The 18,097-nt window shown below is 44.9% G+C and overlaps 1 protein-coding gene across 2 annotated transcripts in view; it reads left to right on the top strand.

Annotated features, from left to right (window-relative positions):
* Nucleotides 1–13,634, top strand: part of TMEM266 (transmembrane protein 266) — a 131,260-nt gene extending 117,626 nt beyond the window's left edge. For both annotated transcript variants that reach the window (XM_074232487.1, XM_074232486.1), the window contains exons 10-11: nucleotides 7,537–7,599; nucleotides 12,720–13,634. In XM_074232487.1, the coding sequence (XP_074088588.1) occupies nucleotides 7,537–7,599; nucleotides 12,720–13,324 (668 nt within the window). In that variant the 3' untranslated portion in view covers nucleotides 13,325–13,634. The remainder of the gene's footprint in view (nucleotides 1–7,536; nucleotides 7,600–12,719) is intronic.
* The last annotated feature ends 4,463 nt before the right edge of the window (nucleotides 13,635–18,097 follow it).

Raw genomic sequence — 18,097 nt, 5'->3', positions numbered from 1 at the left:
GAAGTGTCTCAAGATCTGAACACAAATTCTCCAGGCCATTGCCAACCCCTCCCTGAGAAGAGAAGAGAAGAGAAGAGAAGAGAAGAGAAGAGAAGAGAAGAGAAGAGAAGAGAAGAGAAGAGAAGAGAAGAGAAGAGAAGGGAAGTTCCCCCCACCCCCAGCTGTCGACTGAGTCCCAAGTAGACAAATGTTGGCTGGTTTCTTGCTCCAACTTGCTCCAGCCCAAGTCCCTTAAATCATCTTTAAAACCCAGAGCTGCAAAGTCCCAGGCTTTGGGGACTGCCAAGTTCACAGGGCCCCTGTGTAGGAATTAATACTTCCCTCCCAAATTTATTAGTCTTGAAGCTCACCCATAATGAATGAATTACAGTCCCCAGCGGGTGTAGCCACGTCGGCCCGTATATCATCCCAGTCCTTGGAGTCCCATTCTCTCACACTGATGTTTCAGAATTGCCAGAATCACTCAGACAGGGGCCTTGTCCATCTGTCTCCCCTGCCACTGACAAGACTCCCTGGGCAAGTAGTGCTTTTGTACCTCCTGGGGGAGAGAGGTCTGTTAGGTAGCAAAGGTCAGAGGGGAAAAGGAAGGCACGAATCCCTCTTCTAGGACTGTGAAGCATAAGATCAGACAGGATGGAAGAGAGCATGCAACTAAGAGCTTCTCTCATTTTACAGAGGAGGAAACTGAGGCCCAGAAAGAATAAAAATGATTCTACCAAGAGGTTTTACAAAACTAGAAACCTAAGATTCTTATGGGTAGAGACTGTCTCTCTTTTGGATTTGTAAGTCCAATACTTAGTATAGGGTCTGTCATTAAGAAGGCATTTATGTTTTTGTTTTGGTTTGGTTTTTTAGTTTTTGCTAAGCAATGAGTTAAGTGACTTGCCCAAGGCCACACAGCTAGGTCATTATTAAGTGCTGAGGCCACATTTGAACTCAGGTACTCCTGACTCCAGGGCAGTGCTCTATCCGCTGCGCCACCTAGCCGCCCCCGGAAGGCATTTAATAAATGCTTTTTCATTCATTAAGTCAATCAAATGCAAGAAGCAGGGAAGTGGGAAATACAGTGAATTTGGCGTCATTGTTGCAGTCTTGTACTTTAAGGCATGTCGCTGAATCTCAGTTTCCTGCTCTGTAAAATGAAGGCAGTGCTCAAAATGGGCTGTAATGATGGTCCTAAGTAGCAGAAGTGGAATTCAAACCCAGCTCTTCAGACTCCAAATCCTGTGCTCTTTGCACCAGAGTAGGCTGCCTCTGTCTTAGATATCCAATGGTTCTGTCGCTTTCACAATTCTCTGGGCATTTTTAAAAATTGTGGCTGAAGTGGGAGTCAGCTCCCTGGGTTCCTTCCCAAGCTCTGCCACTGACTCATGCCACCAGCCTTCACCTGCCTCCCCTCCCTGATGCTTCAACGATGGGCAAGTCAGACAGCCTTCCCCAGAGGGCAAAGCCTCAATCATGAAGGCTGTCAACTCTCCACTTGACTTTGGCTTTGGGAGGATTAAGCAGGTTGGGGATGCAAAGAGTTCTGGGTGCTGAGGAAGGACAGTATCATGAAGATACAAGGGACAGAGCCATGGGCACTCTCTGTGGCCATCCTGCTCATTGCCAAAAGCCCTACTGGCATGGAGGCTAAGGATCTCACATTCCAACTTGGTTACAAGGCAACAAGCATTTATTAATCACTCACTGTTTGCCAGACCCTGTATTAAGAGCTGGAGAAACAAATACAAGCAAAAAGAAATGCAATCCCTGCCCTCAAGGAGCTTACATTCTAATAAAGCTTGGTAAAATGGATTTAGAGAAGAGGTGAGATGAGACAAGAGATCCTTCTTTGTGCATGGTAGCAAAGTATGTAGACAGAAGCATTGTCAGAAGTAGAATATAGCATTCTAGACCTGGGTCCCTCTCCAAAATGGAGACCCCAAAAGAAACTCGCCAGTGAGCAAAACTACTGTCCTTGGCTGCCTTGATACTGGTGTGATTTAAATTTGCTTCTGAGTCACATCTAACAAAAGAAGTGACCTTGGGCAAGTCACTCAACCCCATTATCTCATCCCCCTCCAAAAATTGAGAATGTTCAAGTCCCATGACAAACATGGGGAGCAAGATTTAGGGTTGGAGCTGACCTCAGATCACAAAGCATCCTCTGCTACCTACTCATCCAGCAGCCCTGGAATGGGACACTGCCACGTAAGCTGAGTTTGAGCTAATTCACTTTGCCAGGGGCTTCCAGGGCAGGCCATTCCACTGGGACCCAGTGGAATCTGAGGATCAAGAAGTCCTAGTCCCATGGCATGATTTCCCTTAGAATCAGTCACATTGATCTGACCTCCACCAAAAGCCTGTCAGAAGGAGAATAGTTCCTTTGTCTGGAAAAGTCAACTGAACAACAGAGCGTTGATGAAGCTGGGAAAGACAAGGCAGAAATAAAACCTTCAAGGCTGGAGGCCCAGAAGGATGCTTGGAACTCACTCACAAGCTGTTTCCATCCTTCTCAAACATCATCATAAAAATGTGCACAAATGTTATTCCAGGCTGGCCTGGTGGCAGCTACAACACTGGAACCATTTAGAAGATGCTTGCAGTCCAACCTTGACGAAAGTTGGGATGGAAGAAGGCAGGCAAAAAGAGGAATTGGTGTCCTCTGACTGGGCTGGCATTTATGGTAGCAACAAATTTACTGTTTTTCCCTTGGCCCAAAGATCAAAATCATATGATGAGCTCACCAGAGGAAAGAGTTTTTCTTTAAATGGCTTTTTATTCCTAAATTGGGGAGGCCTCATCCATACCCACATCCCTCTGAGGACCAGTCAGGAAAGTGACAGGCCCAGACTTTCAAAGTATTTTCCTGGTCAGAATAGGACCATTTCAGCTTCTGGGAGGAGGTCCCATTTCTGACATGTCCCTTCTTCTTCCCCCAAACAATAATATTTGGGGGAGATTGGCCAATGGGCTAACAGAATTGTTCTCCAAAGAATTCAAAATGAGCAAAGAACAGAGGAGAGGTGCATGGTGGGGGTGAGCAGATTGCATCAAAGAACCAAATAAGAGACAACAAAGGTAAGCTGAAGTCAAAAGCAACAGCAAAAAAATGAAACCGTTCATAAAAGAGGTGGTCAGTGACGGGGCAAGATGGAAGAATGACTGATGGTTCCACTGGGATACTTAAGATATCACGAGAAATGAAGGAAGGCCATGTTGGGTGGCCCCCAAACCCCACCCTTAACCCCTCCATGACAAACTTGCAGGAGGTAATAGGCAAGAGTGGTACAAAATGAGACAGATGGGTGACTCTCTGAACCTCTGGAGGGAATGTCCACCTCAAGGAGAACACAAATCCAATAGAATTTTTAGTGAGAGAACTGCCCACGTGGAAACTCCTTGCAGTTCAGCAACTTGTCTCTATCATTGAGAATTACCTGGAATTCTAAAATATTTGATGTAAGACATATACAGACTCTAGGGCCAGCCTCTCACCAATATACTAGACAACTTCAAATTATAGTTCCAAGTCTCTTACTTGTAGAACATTTTGTTGGGTCCTGGGAGAGAGAAAAAATCAGCTAAAATAAGCCTGTCCTCATGGAGCTTATAGTCTAGTAAGAGCATAAAACACCCACACAAATAGCTAGGAGATCCATCTGGGAAGATGATGAGAAGAATAGTCACCATTTCTAGTAACATCGATGGACATCAACAGAAGGAACTGGCTTTTAAGCCTAGAAAGGAGACTGTGAGGTGATAGGACAAGGAAGATAAGTAAAAGTCATTCTGCTCAGCCTCCGAGGACAGAATTAGATTTGATGAATTGAATTGGCAGACAGATTTTATGAGAGGGTCTCAAATCTAAGAGCTATCCCAAAGTGAAATAGGTTACTTCTTACCGTAATGAGTTCCCTGTCATTGGGGGTATTCAAGCAAAGGTTGGGATGACATTTGTCAAGGGAATTCCTGCTCACGGACAAGTCAGGCTGCATTCTTTCCAACTTTAATATCCTGATTCTTAGACTGCATAATATTGCAATGAGCTTATTAGAACTTTTCAAAAGAAAGTATTATGTGAGAATTCATTACAAATGAAATTCAGAATGTGGAACTCGATGACTTACAAGCAATTGGACAAAAACAATTTAAAAATCACATTAAAAAACAAGTGGTTTCAGGAAAGGTTTCAAAAAGGAAGAGGCATTTGAATGGACTTTTAACAGTGAGGTAGCAATTCATCAAATCAAGATGAGATGAGTAAAGGGAACCTGGGATCTGACCTTTAACCCTCAAAGACTTGATTCAGCAGGTTAGAGGACAGAGTAGTGAGACAGGACTATGGCTTAGGTTCAGTTGCTCGTTCTTCAGCTGTTTTTCAATCATGTCCCACCTTCATGAGTCTGTTTGGGATCTTCTTGTCAAAGATACTGAAGAAGTTTGTCATTTCCTTCACCAGCTTATTTTACAGATGAGGAAACTGAGGCAAAGTGAAGTGGTCACACAGCTAGGAACTGTCTGAGGCCAGATTTGAAGTCATGAAGTAGCTAAGATACTTCCTCCAAGTGTTTATCATTTAGTTTAAATGCAAGGGGGCTCAACACCAGGTGAGTAAGCATTGGCTGCTGAAGGTTGAAGCTTTGTGCAAATCCCAAAGGAAAAGCCAACCATGTTCCCTCCATCAGAGCTGTCACTAGTGATATTGGTGTCGGGGATAAAAAAGCTCAAATCAGATCATTTTTGCAGCGTAAGAGGAGCTTCCTGTTTTATGTTATTATTAATGGTATGTTATTGTTAACACCTGTTGTTTCTCCATCATCGAAGGACAACAAGGATCCTCTATATTGGGCAATGTTGGCCAACATCCCCTTGCCCTCACCCTGGTTACACTATGTTCGCTGCCCTTAACAATGTAGTTAAGTAGTAATGGGCTGCCATTCCCATTTGCCAGAGAATACTGAGACCTGAAGGGAAATGACTCTAGATGACTTGCTCCTGCCCACACATCTGAGCTGCCCAAGCTGGAATGAGGGGATCTGTAAAATCCACCCCAAGATCTTGCTCCCCAAAACTCGGCCTAGAACCTAGGCCCCTTCCTCCGGGTCCTGCCCAGCTTTTGCTGCTGGCATTGCTTGGATTTCCTCTCCATAATCCCAAAGGGACCAGCCTCGCCTCCTTCCCCAACATGCCCCGGCATACGCCCCCAGCCATGATGGAGAGATGGCGTTGCACATGAATTATGAATGGGTTCAGAGAAGTGTGTTGTGCCATCAGCTCCGAGCAAGAGCGTTGTTCTGTGGGTCCAGGAGGATGCCTGGGGCGACTCATCAGGCCCCCTATAAACTCAGGCATTAGTACAAGACACACCTCAGAGCGGAGGCATTTCAGGATCAACAGGGGCCAAAAAAGCTTTTTAAGAACCAATGGGGTGCGGAAAACAGGCATGTTTGCCTGGAAGGGCTTGGTGGTTTGGGCCTTGTTGTGGGGGGGAGCACTCCTAGAAAACATCTGTTCCTCCGTGAGCCTCCAGAGTCAGTCCTGGGCTGGGGGAGGGGGGATCCTCAGCTCTCAGGGATGAGCTCAGCCTTTCCCAAGTCTTTCAAAGAGCACTTAGACAGAAGAGGTTTTTAGAGCTTCAGCTGGCTAGCCAGGCTGGGCAGAGGCTCCCTCCCAGAGTAGATGACCAGGTGTCCCAGGCTTTCAGCAGGTCCACAGACTCTGTGTGGCTGCCCCCACCATGGCCCCATACCCAGCACCTGATGCAAAGCCTTATGCGTCAAGCTCGAGCCGACCCAGAGAAGGGTGTCGGGACGCACTCCTGACTGGAGCGTTACTTTACTAAGACCCTTGGTTAGATCACCCCTCTCCGTGAGCCACTTTGCCCTTCCCTGGAAAATGTGGGCAAAGGATATGCTCATTGACAGTACTCAAGTTCATTTGTCCCCTTCAGGAATCTGGAAAAATCTATGAATTCCTTCTCACAAGAATGCTTTTTTAATGCTTGTTTTTTTTTAAAAAAAAATTTCAATAAAATAGTTATTTAAAATAAAATAAAATGAATGCATTTAAAAAAAATTTTTTTAACCTCCTAGATCCCAGGTTAAGTCTCTGCTGAGTGTTCCCTAGGCCCTTTCCTGCATTGGACTGTGAGAGAGACCAGGGAGAGATCTGCTCTTGGGCTGGGGAGTGGGCTTAGATAAACAAAGTTCCCATAGGAGATGAAGCAAGCACAAGAAGATAAAGGCACAGTAAATCACTGGAATGAATATTATAATTGTGGTTTGTGAAATGTTTAGTGTCTCCCCACCCTCACCCCACCCCATCCCAGATAGGAAAGATAGAGAGCAGTGCTGGGTTAGTGAAAGCTTTTTGGAAGAGAGAAGACTTGAGCTAAAGCAGGCTTGAGAGGAGAGAGAAGAGGGGCATCTTAGGAGACACTTAGGAGAGCTGATGGTTAAATTTTCAAGGAGGGCATTTACAACCCAGAAACCAACAAATGCTACAAATCAAGGTTCAATTTATTGTTTTGTTGATTTTCTAGACTTAAGAAAGGAATGGAGAAAATGTCATTAAAGACTGAATTTTAAAGCGTGTCCTGCTACAATTTTTCCCCCTTTGGAGAGCTGGTTGTTCAATATTTATCAGCGTAACACTGCATGGGAGGGTTCCATGACTGTTGAGTGTAAGGGTCCCACAAATGACAACTGATCCACATGGCAACCTGAGAGAATCAGGAAGGGTACAAAATGTGTAAGGATGAATAATTATAGGGATAGGGCTAGATGTCAGCGTGTGTGCGTGTGTATGTGCATTATGTATGTATAGGTATGTGTTGGGTTATACAATGAGACCTGGACAAACTCAATGGCCTGTTTCTCCATGGCAGACATTTTCATAGAATTTAGATTCAATGCCTTTATTAATGAGATAAGGAAATATAGATGTATTTCTTATTCTTTAGTCTTTTTCAGTTGTACCTGACTCTTTGTGACTGTTTTGGGTTTTCTTGGCAGATACTGAAGTGGTTTGCCATTTCCTTCTCTGGCTCATCTTATAGATAAGGATACTGAGGCAAGCAGGGTGAAGTGACCTGCCCAGGGTCACACAGTTAGTAAATCTGTTCTCAGATTTGAACTTAAGTCTTCCTAACTCCAGACCCAGAGCTCTATCCACTGTGCAACCCACCTGCCCACATAGACACAGACATAGACACAGACAGACACACATAGATGACATGGACATAGACAACATAAATATAGACATAAACATTAGACATTAGACATCATCCAGGAGCCAGGGGTAGTGAGCATATATAGACCTATATATAAGATACATTTTTTTATTTACTTACTGGTATGCTTGTTTTTTCCCCAATCATATGGAAGCTTGTTGAGGGCAGGAACCAGTTTCATTTTTGTCTTTGTATCTGTAGCATCTAGCACATAGTAAGTCCTTAATAAAAAATGAATGCATGAATGCTTACCATATGGTGGATACTCCATAAATATTGAGGAAACCTCAGCAGCTTCCCTCTCTCTCTCTTCTTCCCAGAAGCCATGGTGAAGGATGACATGAATAGCTACATCAGCCAGTATCACCATGAGCCTAGCACTGGTAAGTCTCCTTTCCTATGCTTTAACTAACCATCCAAATATGATGGCCATGAGACAGATGTAATCTCCATCTTTCTCTTTTCTGTTGCTCACAAGAAACTTGAAAAAAATTATCATCCATCTGTTCTGAAGGTTAGACTCCACTCCCTCACCTGGTAGTAGTGCACTTAAATGGCAAGCCAAGAACCCAAGAATAAAGCTGTAGCCCCTGGAGGGTCTGACCTCTGGGATGATGCAGACATATATTTCTCCATGGCAGGCATTTTAGTGAAGCCATGGCATTTGGATCTGGAAGACCTCTTCTAATTCAGTGGCTTGATTTTGGAGATGAGAAAACTGTGGTCCAAATAGGTTACCTAACTTGCCCAAGGTCACACAGACAGTAAATGGCAGATCTAGGATTTTGAATTTGGGCTCCATCTTATGCTTCTCAGGTTCTTGTTGCAATCTCTTTTCAAGGATAACCTGCTATTTATTCCTCCTGAACACCTAATTCATTTCTTACTAAAATTTCCTCCATGACTTCAATGTCTGTGGAACTTATCCATAAGATCCTAACATGCCTGAGGGCTCCATAATAGGAATACAAACACGCCCTTGAATCGAACTAAAACCAAGCCCAGGTAAGCACATGAACTCCTAATAAATTCTACTGGAGGGGGAGGGGAGATAAAGAAGAAGGAAGGGATGGATCACTCCTAGTCAGAATGGGGAAGCTCCTGACCAGGAGCCCACACTAGCCTTTGCTTTGATTTCCCCCAAACCTCAGAAAGACTTTTTTTCTGGATCCTGCTATTTACTACAGCCCAGGACCATCTAGTCACACCTTCTTGCATGAGTCATTTTCTCTAGAAGAGAGCCTCTAGAGGTAGAAGGATCGCTATAGCCAGTAAAGAGTTGGGAACAATGGGCAATCTGACTTTTAAGGGACAAAGAGGTCAGAGATAAAAATACTCTGAAGCTTACCTTGAATAGCATGTCCTCTCTGAGGAATAGTCACCAACAGAAAACCAAGCCACTCCTCCTCTCTAATCTTCTAACTCTCCTTTCCATCTTTTTTTTTTTTTTTTTAGATTTTGCAAGGCAATGGGGTTAAGTGGTTTGCGCAAGGCCATACAGCTAGGTAATTATTAAGTGTCTGAGGTCAGATTTGAACTCAGGTACTCCTGACTCTAAGGCCAGTGCTCTATCCACTGCACCACCTAGCTACCCCTCCTTTCCATCTTTCATCTTTCTTTTCTCACTTTCTCTATTCTCACTTTCCCTGAATCCCCCCCCCCCCCCAATTCTTTAGAATATAGAACTGAAATTTTAAAAAATATGTGTTGTGCTTTTGGATTAAAGTTTTGTTTCCTCCAACTTTGTTCTTACTTTTAAAGGGAGGTAAGTTAAAGATCAGTTTCTATAGGAATAAGTAGAAGATAGATAGATAGATAGATAGATAGATAGATAGATAGATAGATAGATAGATTTGCTCAGTTGATTTTTTCTTGTGAATGGGGATTCTGGATAGGACAAAAAAGATTCCTGATCCCAGAAGTAGTAAGTCAGTATCTCCTATTCACTTGAATATTTGGGAAAGTAATATCACCTAATTGTTGAAAATCATATCTTGATAAAAGCCCCAACAGTTGGCAACAATCAGACACATTCAAATAAACAAGGATTTGTCTTTCTCGGGCTCTGAGCACCTTAGTTTTAGTCTCAGAATCCCTAAATCTATTAAAACTCATACCCAACCAAGAATGTTCTCTATAACTTTTGTAAAGACTGGTTACCAAATCCCACTTGAGGCTCCTCACTGACGCGGAGCTCCCAACTGCGCGACGCCACCCCTCCCATTCTGGGTCAGCTCTTATCAAGAATTCTTTTCTTCCAGACAAATTCTGCCCCTCTTATCCATTCTTTGAGTTCTGATACCTGGGAATAAATAGGACAATCTTACTTGTCCATGGCAGCCCTCCAATTCCTTGAAGAGTAGGGGCGGCTAGGTGGCACAATGGATAGAGCACCGGCCCTGGAGTCAGGAGGACCTGAATTCAAATCTGACCTCAGAATCTTAATAATGACCTAGCTGTGTGGCCTTGGGTGAGTCACTTAACCTCACTGCCTTGCAAAAGCAAAAAACAAAAACAATTCCTTGAAGATTATTCATGTGCCTGTGCCCTATCCAACTATTCCAAAAGCCTCCTCTTATTCAGAGTGGACAGTACTAATACCTTCGACTGATCCCTCCATGTCAGGATTTCTCAACCAGTCATCTTTCTCTAGACATGCTCCCACTTTGTTAATGTCTTTTCTAAAAGATGGAGCCCAGAAATAACTCAGTGCTGCGTGAGGTCTGGCCAGAGCAAAAGAGAAGTGGCCATTATTAACAAGGTCAAAAGAAAATGGGATATGGAGCCCGAGAGCCAGTTCAAAATGTCTAATGGACAATTGGTGGCATGTAACAGCAGCTCAGGAGAAAGAGTGAGACTGCAAATATATCATCTGCATCAATAAACATCATAAGGTCACCAAATGGAAGAAGAGAGAGAGCAACAGAGAGAGAGAGAGAGAGAGAGAGAGAGAGAGAGAAGAAGAAGAAGAAGAAGAAGAAGAAGAAGAAGAAGAAGAAGAAGAAGAAGAAGAAGAAGAAAGTAAAAGATAGATTAAGGAAGAAGACAGAAGAAAGAAGAAGAGGGCCCTAGGGGGCAGCTAGGTAGTGCACTGAATAGAGGATCAGCCCTGGAGTCAGGAGGACCTCAGATACTTAATAATTGCTTAGCTGTGTGACCTTGGGCAAGCCACTGAACCCCATTACCTTAAATAAAAAAATAAAATAGAGGGCTCTGGAGTGTACCTTGACTATCTGGTACCCTTTTTTTAGGAATGATGAACCAGAATAAGAGACAAAGAACAGTCACACAGGTAGAAGGAAATCCAGGAGGGGCAGCTAAGTGACGCAGTGGATGAAGCACCGGCCCTGGAGTCAGGAGGACCTGGGTTCCAATCTGGCCTCAGACACTTAATAACTACTTAGCTGGGTGACCCTGGATAAGTCACTTGACCCCATTGCCTTAAAAAGAAAGAAAGCCAGGAGAGCTCTGGCCCTTGAATCAAAATAACCTGAGTTCAAATCTATCCTCAGCCATTTACCAGCTATATGACCCTGGGCTAGTTACTTAATGTTCATTGATTCCTCCTCCCTCGCCCCACCCAAAAGAAAGAGAACTAGGAAGGAGTAGTGTTCGGAAAGCCTGGTGAGATGACAACATCCAGGAACAAAGGGTAGTCAGCATGGGCAAAGGCTGCATAGAGATCTGAGAGAATAAAGGGATCTTTCATCACTTTGGAGAAGGTATGTTAGTGGAATGTTGAGGTGGAAGCCTCATGATACTCCAGAGAGAGGAGGGGAATGAGGGCAGCTGATGACTTTCTCCAGTAGATTAGCCAAGAAGAGAAGGAGAGCTATAAGCTAATACCTTGGCGGGATGATACGATCTAGCTGAGGTTTTTAAAGGCTAAAGACATGTGGATGTGGTTGGCATCGGTAGCCTGGGTGACACTGTAGACTAGATTATGTCACTAAAGGTCTCACCATCACAGCGGATCTCATTAATGACGGTCACTTTTCCTTTGCTTTGGTCAGACCTCACGGAGTATGGAGTCCCGTCCTGGACACCATCTTTTAGAAAAGACATTGACAAACTCGGCAGTGAATAGAGTACCAACCTTGGAGTCATGAGGACCTGAGTTCAAATCCAGCCTCAGACACTTAATAGCTGTGCAATCTTGGCAAAGTCACTTCACCCGACTGTCTCGCATCCAGGGCCATCTCTAATTGCCCTGATTCCCATCTGGCCAATGAACCCAGATGGCTCCAGAGGAGAAAGGGAGGCTGGTGACTTAGCACACCTCCCCCTCATCAAATCCAATTCATGTTCTTGTCATGGCATCACCTCCCTGATGTCATGGTCTTCTACATATACCGAAGGACAAACTGTCACAAATGTCCCATAGTCTGGGTCATTCTGAAACCCCATGCCCATCCCCCTTTTGCCAAACAGAACCAAAAAGAGCTCAGAAACTGTCTAATTTACAAATAAGTCTAAATCTAATTAACAATCTCTCCTCAGTGCTCTTCTTTGTCAGTCTATGTGAGGTGAGGTGGGGAGCAGCAGCACATAGTGGGCTTCCCCACCTTGCCCCCAGCAGTCAAACCAAGTCAACATTCACCATCTCCCCACTCCCTCGCACCAAACTAACTCCATTTCCATGACTGATGCTTCCCACCCTCCTCCACTCTCAAACCACACTCAGACTCATAAACTTCCAAGCACTCAACACAAACCCTTAACTCTCCATTAAAACTCACCCCTCCCTTCTCCACACCCAGACCACTTTTCCAGTCTCTGCAGCAAACACCAGCCCTGTGATTCATTGATGTTGTACTAACATAGGCTAGGGGAATAAGCTGGTGGCTGTGCCCATGCTCTCAGACTCATTTCTCTGCCTCCCAATTTTTGACATATTATGATCTTGCAGTTCATTTTAAAAATACTCAGAAATATATATATTCTTTTCACCAAAACTCCATTAGACACTCAACAAACATTTTTAGGCAATTACACTCTGCTAGGTACTGGGGGCATAATCTAAAAAAAAAAAGCAAAGCCCCCCATTCCTGTGCTCAGTAATTCACATTCTAATGGGGAGAAAACATGCAAATACATACAAGAAACATACAGTGGAAGTGGAAGGCAGTGAAGAGGGCAGGACTTAGGAGTAAGTGGGATAGAGGTGGGGACCCATGAAAAACTTCCTGAAGGTAATCAGGAAAGCCAAGAGGCACAGGAGAGGAGGAGAGAGGACATTCAACCAGTTGGGAGATGGGATGTCATCCAAAAACAATGAGAGAGGACTAGTGTCCATGTATCCCAGAATATATGGAGGGTAGTAAAAAGTAAAAAGAATGGGAAAGTAGGAAGAGGCCAGGTGATGGAGGGCTTTAAAAGCCTACTGGAAGCTTTTAACAGTGGATGCTGGAAATAATATGGAGCCAGTGGAGTTCTTTTGCAGGGGCTTGGGGAGGTACCTTGTCAGATCCTCTTAATGCCATGTTTTCTCGTTTGCCTACAGACAGTGGCGTTCCTGAGCCCGCCATCTGCGTCATCACCACGGCTGCCATTGACATCCACCATCCTGATACCTCCTCTGATCGATTCACAGTGGACATGCCCCTGAAATTGGGTAGCAACGGCACCTGTCCCAGCATCACATCCGGGAGCATGTCCTGCTCCATGGGCAGCTCGGTCACATGGGCCCAGAGTGACAGTAGCCAGACCTTGGGCTCCTCGACAGACTTCAGCACGACCCGGGATGAGTCGTCAGAGCTCTGTCCTTTGGAACAGGTGGGGAACTTCCCCCCAGTGAAGCCCTCCCAGCCCCAGGTCAACAGCACTGGGGTCCAGGAACTGCTCTCCTCCTTTTCGGAGGATTCCTGCTTAGCACGGAAAGGTTTGGACCTCGTAAATCTCAGAAGGCCCAGTTCAGCCAGTTCTGCCCTGAGCAGCCCAGAGGTGGAACACAGGGTGAAGATGTACAATGAGAAGAACCAAGAAGGCTTCACCGTCTTTCAGATCAAGCCAGTCATCCACGTTCAGCCAAACCCCACCATGTTTGATGAGAAGTACAAGTCTTTGGAATCCAAAGAGCAGAAGTTGAACCAGATCCCAGAGTCCTGACATGCTTTGAAGTGGGGTTAGGGAAGGCAGGTGTGGGTAGCGGGGAGGGATTGGAGAATAAAAGGGAGGGGGGAGGTGGGAGACAATCATCTCACAGCTTTATGGGGACCATTACCAGCCAGAAGCAGGGCCTTGCTCCTTGGGTGGCCTGAGCACAAGCCCACTCTTCCTTCAGATGCATGAGTCCTGAAAGCCAGCACAAATCCATTCTGTTCTGACTTCCGAAGGTCCATCTGCTAGCCCTTTGGCCAAGCCACTGCACTCTACAGTGACTTCACAAGTGTTCAGATTCTTCAGACTTCATTCTGGACTTGGGAGGCAGGAAGGGTGGACTTCAGGGGTGGGGGTGGGGTGGGAGGTGGGGGGGGTGAAACAAGGGGATGGAGGTTGTTTTTTTAAAAGTCATTTTTACAAAGACTGGTTGCTGACCCTTATGCCAGGGTCTGGCTTTAGGAGGGGAAAGGACAGCTGAGTATCAAATTCTCTTTCTCTGATTTCTTACATTTTCTTTGTACACAGCAGCTCTAAACCCCTTTGTACCAATATTGAGGCTGGGTTTTATTTATTTTAATCAGAATGGTTTTGACCCAAAAAATTCCTTTTCAGAGAATCTTCCGGAGGTTCAAGATAGAAAGAGATGGTGTCTGCAGCTCTCTCTGTTTCATTTGACTTTCAGTTTCATTTTTCGTATTCCTCATATTTCAGTCTCATATTTTTATCATTAGAATATTTGAATATTCTGAAAACAAATCTCGTTTCTGTCTTAGAACAACTCAGTAAAGTCTAATAGTGTGGCAATGGGAAAGGATCAGATCTTAGCTTTGATCATATTAATTGTTTTTTTAAAAAATAGCTAAATTTACAAAGATATTGGGGAGAAGAGGATAAGGGAGAAGAAGGAAGGGTCTTCCAGTCTTGAGGCCCAGGTCAAGCTTCAGAGGTGGCCAAACTTCTGTCACTAAGTTCCAGACTCTGACAGGTCGTTAACTAGGGAGAGATGATGGGAGCTATGGGCAGAAACATATTGGAGAATATGGAGAAACCACTGTGGTTAGCAAGGGTCATTTTGGTTAAAGTAGTGTATCTGGGGCTGAACCCAAAGTGAGTTCCTTCACATCACCTGAACACCTAGGCCAAAGCAGCCCATCCACAGCCACTGAATGGAATTTTTCTTACTACTTGCCTCAAGAACAAAATTATCTATTTGAAGCTCTTAGAGATGAGGTTACACCTTCCCAAAGTCAAGTCCTTTTGTCAGGGACTCTGTGGAGAGTCCCTGGTCTTATCAGCTGAAAAACCTGCACCCATCTCTTACCTCAGAATGAAGACAATTGGGCTTATGAGCTGTACTGACATCAAAAGGGCCAGGATCTTATTTTTTAATGTGGGTGCTCCCACCCCTCAATCAGCAAACATGAAATCCTCAAAGTGAGGCACACCTGGCCCTCCGGGATCATGCAGTGTAGACAAAGGGAGACAACAGTCAATCAACATTTGTTAAACAACCTACCGCTAAGCTCTGAGAATACAAAGAGAAGCAAAAAACACCCTCTGCCTTCAAAAATCTCCCAATAGAATAATAGCGGAGACCCCTAAACAGCTACATACAAATGACATATTTGTGTTCTTCAGACATTTTTTGGTCACATCTTACATAAAGAAGTTAATTATGCATAATCTCAGAGGAAAGACAGACTAAGCCCAAAGAGGACCAGGAAAGACTTCTTGAGGGTTTCAGTTAAGGCTGAAAAAAATCCAGGAGGCAGAGATGAGGAGACCAGACTAGGGACAGCTAGGGAGAAAGGCTGCTTGGATATGCACAGTCACCAAGTGGTCATTCTGGACAGGTGAGGAACAAGAAGGCTGAGAAGTGGGAAAAATCTCCTGCAATAAGTAAGTGTTCTGAGCCTTGAAGGAAATGAGGGAGGGATTGCTTTCTGAGCCTAGAGGACAACCTGGGCAAAGACATGGACAAGGAGAAACAAAAATAAATGAGTCTGTGCCTATGAAGGGGAGTGATGCAGAATTGAAGCCAGACCATGGAAGGCCTTCCCTGATGTACCGCCATGAATTGCGCATCAAGGTTGCCTTCCCTAGTGGCCAACTCTCGGTTGAGGAACTCTTCCCCACAGATCAGGGTTGGGCAGGCCCATGGTACATCCCCAGCCTATGGCTGGCAGAACCTACAAGAACCACAAGTCATGCCAACTGGGATGGGGCATCCGTGGAGGATGTTGCAGTTGGTGTGATCAGAAAGCACATCACTAAGACTGGCTGGTGACCATGTTACACAATTATTTAAATAATCAACTTTGTAAATGTAGCAACAGTTTGGGCTTGCACTCCTAAATCACCCTAGACAAGCAAGGCTACTCCATCTTACTTTTGGGGTTCTAGGGCACTCTTGAGGGGCAATGAGACTATCTGCTGGTACTCCTCATTTTGGTGTGTTCTCCCCAACAGCAATGACCAGTTAGAGTTAATACCTCCCCTGTATCATTGATGGCCATATGATGAGTGTTCCAATATCATTTAGCCAATTTTAATATGAATTAGAGATTTCTGCTGAAAAGATATAACAACCAAAGTACGAAACACTACCCCCATCACAAAACACAAAAGTAAAACACACCTCTCCCAAATCAGGAGAACCCTCTTCCTTCTACATTTTGGAGAGTGGACTCAAACTTAGAGGAGTAGCCATAAATCAATCACTCCCTCAAGTTCACATGTGAATGAGTTGTAATCAATAGACAAAGTCATTCTCTTGTTTGTAGACCTTGGTGCTGGCTGCTTTCAATCTACCCTTTGGGGTTACATCCATCATTGGGCTCAGCTGCCAGTCGATTCTATTTAGGACTCCCAATCCTGGACCTTTAGAGATCTGACAAAGGAAAGAAGATACAAAGAGGAGTTGGTCACCATCCCAGACCCAGTTTTGCCCAAGGTTTTTTGCCCAAGTTTTGCCCAGCTGGTCCTTGGTGATGGGGTTGAGAGCACACCCCTTCCCACCCCACTGGCATCCCTACAATTTGTGGCCAAACAGAAGAAAGAAAGTGAGATTCCCCATTGGGACCTTTCATATCTATTCTCAGTTCTGACCCAGCAGCCAACCAAAAGGCCTTTCCTTCACCACACAACACGTAGACAGGAGAGAGGATGACAACAGCTGTGCATGCTCTGAGGTGGAGAGCCAAAGCTATGACATCGTGACCTTCCAAAACAAGTTCACCTGAAAGGAAACTACCTATGGCTTAAGATTGGGGCTCACTGGCTGTTCTCTCCAGTGCTTAAACATCAACAAGCAAATTTATTCAGTGCCTACCAGTACCCACATTTAAGAGACAGTGTGGCAAAGTGGGCAGAGAATCAGATTCAAGTCGATGAATATTTATTAAGCCTATTGTGTATCTGATGTGGTGCTAAGTGCTCAGAGTCAAGACCTGGATTCAAATCCTGCCTCTGACACTAGCTTTGTGACTCTGAACAAGTCTTGAAATCTCTCTGAATCTCAGTTCTCTCATCTGTAAAATGAGGGTAACGGTATATAAATACCAGATATTATTAAGAGAAAGATAACTTGGAATGAGAAGACCTGGGTTCAATTCCTGACTCTGCCACTCACAGCCTGGGTGACTCTGGACAAGTCTTTTCATTTCTCTTGACCTCAGCTTCCCCATCTATAAAATAAGGAGACTCTAAAATTTGACTTCTCAAATCTTTTGATCCCCTAGCTAGCTTTAATGCTTACAAAGCACTTTCTCCTCAACATCTCTGTGAGGTGGGTGATAGCTACTTTAAAAGGCAGCACATAGGGCAAAAGGGGCGATCCAGGGCTTGGGACCGGCAGGGCAGGGAGTGGCAACTTTGGAGTAATATGAGTCAAGGGTGTGATGCCACAACCATAAAACCTAATGGGTTTGGATGCTCCCTTAACCATTAACGTGAATGCCCGTAAGGGGCAGGTGGTGATGGGCCCTCTGTGCTCTGCCCTGGTCTGACCACACCTGGAGCATCACGCTCCACTTTCTATCCAAGGGCATTCGCAAGATGGAAACTGACAAGCAACGTGGCGAAGAGCCATAGCCGGTCTAAGGGTCACATGCATGAAAGATGTGGGTAGAGCTGATGGGCCTTCTGACTTCTCCAATAGCATGTCCCTCCTACAACTTCCACCTCAAGGGGAGAGTCACCAGCTCCCCCTTACAAGCGCAGGTGGCTCATAAGGTCCATCGTATGGACAGGTCCATGTAGTTATATCAGAGCTCACAGAAAATTCTCAACAGTGAACTTGACCACTTCCTGTCCTTCCTCAGGTGGGATTCCAGGAGGGGGTTGTTTCTCCAGGTCAGTCTTCCCCTGGTGAGCTCTACTAGCTGGTTGTATAGCATTGCTTCTCTGCTAGCTCACACTTCTAGCAGTTTACTGTTCCACCAACATCCCTCCTCTCCTACAATTCTTTTCAGCTTCCATCAAATGCATCCAGAACCATAATCTTTTGTTCCATGAACCTGCCCCCCAATAGTCCATACTTCCTGCAGTTTTCTTCAACTCCTGGAGATGGTGGCAGTTTCCTTTCTGGGGGGGGGGCAGTTTACTTTCTATCTCCAGAACCCTCTGTCTAAATGGTCTCACAGACCCAAAACACAGTTTCAAAGGACTCTATTTCTAAAGACTTTTATTGCAGATCCAAGTCTCCCATGCAAGAAGACATCTCCCAGGGACTCCAGGAGAACTCTTCCTGTGCATCCAACAAGAGGCTTGCTTTCTCCA

Source organism: Macrotis lagotis, chromosome 4 (assembly GCF_037893015.1).
Source record: "Macrotis lagotis isolate mMagLag1 chromosome 4, bilby.v1.9.chrom.fasta, whole genome shotgun sequence".
Lineage (NCBI taxonomy): Eukaryota > Metazoa > Chordata > Mammalia > Peramelemorphia > Peramelidae > Macrotis > Macrotis lagotis.
The sequence above is the reverse complement of the archived record's forward strand: the minus strand, read 5'-3'. Positions and strand labels throughout refer to the sequence as shown.